This window comes from Pelophylax lessonae (assembly GCF_965119305.1).
Source record: "Pelophylax lessonae genome assembly, chromosome: 6".
Classification (NCBI taxonomy): Eukaryota; Metazoa; Chordata; class Amphibia; order Anura; family Ranidae; genus Pelophylax; species Pelophylax lessonae.
Window position 1 is genome coordinate 67,872,295 of NC_138773.1, and position 4,035 is coordinate 67,876,329.

At 44.6% G+C, this 4,035-nt stretch overlaps 1 protein-coding gene across 1 annotated transcript in view; it reads left to right on the forward strand.

Moving 5' to 3' along the window:
- Nucleotides 1-3,066: 3,066 nt before the first annotated feature.
- LOC309558049 (ras-related protein Rap1-like) overlaps nt 3,067-4,035 on the forward strand; it is a 1,486-nt gene continuing 517 nt past the window's right edge. The window contains exon 1 of the mRNA XM_082260976.1: nt 3,067-4,035. This exon is cut by the window's right edge and continues 517 nt beyond it. Coding sequence (XP_082117102.1) covers nt 3,591-4,035 — 445 coding nt within the window. The 5' untranslated portion in view covers nt 3,067-3,590.

A 4,035-nucleotide genomic window follows, 5' to 3' on the forward strand; every position in this document is an offset into this window, starting at 1 on the left:
GCCTAGACTTGGCTTTATGGGACTCGCTAAATTATAAAGCTAGGATAAGGATGACACTCCTAGAGCAACTTCCAAAACAACTCAGCAATGGCAACTTTCATTATTTTTTACAGACTGATTCCCTTTGAAGAGCCTGTCATGAGAGCAAGACAGGACTGCCTGTTTATGGCCTTTTTTTTTAGAAAATTCTAGATGCTTGGTTGTGTCTGGTTTCAGTCGTTTAGATTCACAGACCTGGAACAAGCATGGGAATGTATAGAAGTGAAAGTCTCAGCAAGATAACCAGACTCATTTTTTCGTATTTTCAAAATGGGAGCCAACAACGACAGCCTACATATCACTATAATGACAGGTTTAAAGTATATGCAAAAAAAAGCCTTAGATATATTTTAAATGAAAGCACAATTCAATTTAAAACGTTGATTTCAGTTTCCAATAGTGTGGATACAAGTCACAATGGGCTCCATTCACTAAAGCATTCATTTGGGTGACGTGTCACGTTTTCCGCAAATATCGAGTGCAATATTGAAAATGTCAGTCCGCTATCCCTTCATGCAGTATTACCTCAGAAGCAAAAATTCTTAGTAAATACTGCAGCTCTATTAATGTGCCTTAAGCCCCGTACACACGTACCGAATTTTTTGCAGCTTCGCCACTGAAGTCTATTGAACCAAAAAAGCAAAAAAAAAAGCACCGTTTTTTGTTTAAAAAAGACCCTGACCCTTTCCAAAAATTGCAGAGGCACAAAAATGCATTGATGTGAACATGTTTCATAGGAACCCTTGTTAAAAATAATGTCCTGCGTTTCTGCAAAAAGCATGAAAAAAACGCATTAGCCTAAAGGCTCGCACACACTCGTAAGAAAATCGGACGAACATTTTCGTCCAAAGAACTTTCGTACGATTTTCGTATAGTGTGTACACAACTTTCTACAGCCGATTCCGAATTTTCGTACGAAAATCCTCAAGGGGACAAACTCCAAAATCTTTCTCGTACCGGAAAAAACTAACGATTTTCGTTTAATGTGTACCATTTTTTTACGATTTTTGTACAAGAAATATCAGAAAAGAAAGACTGCGCATGATCAGAAACAATAAACAACAAAAAAAAAGCTTTTGTCATATGAGAATTTCCGTTTAGTTTATCGGTTCTGGTTTGCTGTGAAACAACGAGGAAAATCGGACGATCGTTCGCCCGATTTTCTTATAGTGTGTACCCCACTTTAGGCTGATGTCAGATGAGCAACTCTGCCACTAGCATTTTGCCAGCAGTGATTGTAACAAATCGGCAGCCCAAATGGCCAGCAACAAGCGACATCTCACAGAAGTTTTCTATTGAGGGAGCGATTCCATAGAGACAGGCAGGCAGGCAGACTTTAGTAATCCTGCCCCTGGCTATTTGCCTCTGATTTTAGCCATAGCACGTTTAGCACATGCACGTTTTCTGCCAATACACTTCAATAGGCCACTATACAGGTGACAAACACGTCGAAGCAGCTCATGTATTTTTTTGAGCTTTGACAGTTTCTAACAGCGCGTTTTGCCGCATGATCTCATTTGTGCAAAACTGGGGTTGTTGGTTGGTGTTTGGGGTCCCATTGCCAATGAATATCACTTTGAGTGCTTGACGCATGTTTCACATGTTCCAAGTGTGCGTGAAAAATCATGTGTACACTGGTGTAAATGCACACTTAAGACTGCGACGTATACGTCATTTTATTTTATGTTGAGCATGGCTTCACTTTTATGATCCTGTTAGGTGAAAAAGTAGCCTTTCACCATAATCATACTGCTTTTTGTTGCTCTATCTATCAGCAACATTGCACTGAATGTAAAGTTTTTTTTTTTTTTCCATCAATAGATTTTTTTTTGAGTTTAACATGTATAAAACAACTGTATCACACCAACATGGAGTGATATAACATATAAGTGCAACATTATCAACAGTAATAAACAACAGAGTTTCCAGTTCTATGTCCTATAATACAGGAATAAACAGGATCAGGAAATTATGTTTAGTAGAGATTCACATCTTTAATCAGTAAGGCCTCTTTCACACGGTCCGCCTCTGTAGGCCGATCCTTGTTGCTCAGCGGGGATCGATCCGCGATCCCCGCTGAGCCGGCGGGTGACAGCTCCGTCTCCGCTTGCAGAGCGGAGAGGGAGGTGTCTCAGCCCCCGCTGCCCTCTATGGGGGATCTGATGAGAGCGGACCGCCTGTCCGCTCTCATCCGATCCGATCACTGAACGGATGGAAAAATAGGGTTTCCATCCGTCCATATTTTACGGACAGGATCGGATACGGATGGCAGCGGAGGTGTCAGCGGAGGTGTCTCCGCTGACATCCGCTGCCCCATACAGCTGCATGGAGGATCCGATCAGATCCGCCTAAAAAACTGACAGGCGGATCTGATCGGATCGCCCGTGTGAAAGGGCCCTAATAGTAGGAAGAGTGGGTGCCATTCCCCCTCCAACCGGAACCCCTAAGGGAGCAATGTCTCCAGGTCGAAGGAGGGTTGACCCCATCTCCCCATATACTGTGATGAGTGTTATTACCTCCGTCTTTAAGACATTCTGCTATCAGGGGTAAGATAAGGCCAGGCGGACCAAGATACCTGAAATTTACGGTAAGTTAAATCATTAACTGACAAAGCTTTCTCTAATAAGTAGTTATTAACTAGATTTATGAGATCCGAGAGATTCGGTATGAACGTAGATTTTCAATTCCTTAGAATTATAGTTCTAGCAGCTAAGAGTAAGTGGATAATCATCTGTCTATACATCATAGGGTAGGTAAAGATTATTTCATTATAAAGGCATTGCAATTGCTGAGCCAGCCAGCAAAATAAAAAATCCTCGCTGTCCATTCTTCTGTGGAGCTCCTCAGCCTTCCCCTCCCCTCTCTACCTGCTGGTACACACGATACACGTGTAGCTCAACAAAAAAAAAAAATTGCAGACTTATTGGCATAGAGCTTTTGCCACCGCCCATTCAAAGGAGGCTGATTGGTTGGAGCTTTTCCCTGGGATGCATAAAGGTGGTGGCTGCAGCTCAGATCATTAGAAAGATCAGATTCTTGCTGGAAGAAGGAGTGCAGCCGGTGGCCCCGACTAAGCATTGATTTCCAGTGCAGCACTAAAGGCATCTGCTCATTGAGAAGACTTTCTGATCATCTGAAGACCAGTCTGATCAACTGGAGAACTGTTTGACCATTAGAAGCAATCGGTTTCGGATGAGAGACTGATCATCAAAAAGATCATCAAAGTGCAATTATCTAAATCTGCTGGAAGACATTGTGAGAAGCCAAACTTCTTTGCCGACTACGACCAAGCCAAACGTCTTTGCAGACTAAGACCAAGCCAAACGTCTTTGTAGACTAAGAGTAAGCCAAACGTCTTTGCAGACTAAGACCAAGCCAAACGTCTTTGTAGACTAAGACCAAGCCAAACTTCTCTACAGACTAAGACTGAGTCAAACTTCTCTGCAGACTAAGACAGAGTCAAACTTCTCTGCAGACTAAGAGCAAGCCAAACTTCTCTGGAGACGAAGAGCAAGCCAAACTTCTCTGCAGGCTAAGACCAAGCGGCCAGCATGTCTATCTCGGTGTCCAACCCTGGTACGGCGCGTTTGGTCTTCATGGGAGCCGCCGGTGTGGGCAAGACGGCTCTGATCCAGCGACTTCTGTACGACCACTTTGAGGACAGGCACCGGCGTACTGTGGAGGAGGTGTACTGCCTGGAGCCAGACCCAGAGCTCCTCCAGCTCCGTCTGGAGATCATGGACACCAGTGGCAGTTACTCTTTCCCTGCCATGCAGAAGCTGCGCATCCAGCAAGGGGATGCCTTTGCCCTAGTCTTCTCCCTGGCTGACCTGGAGTCTTTCCAGGAGGTTGAGCGGCTGCGGCAAGAGATCCTGAGGATCAAGGGGGAGACTGACGTGCCCATAGTGGTGGTGGGCAACCAAACTGACCGCTTCCCAGGACTGGAATGGGAGACTGGTCAGCTGATGGCGGTGCAGGCTGCCGCCACAGCCGAGC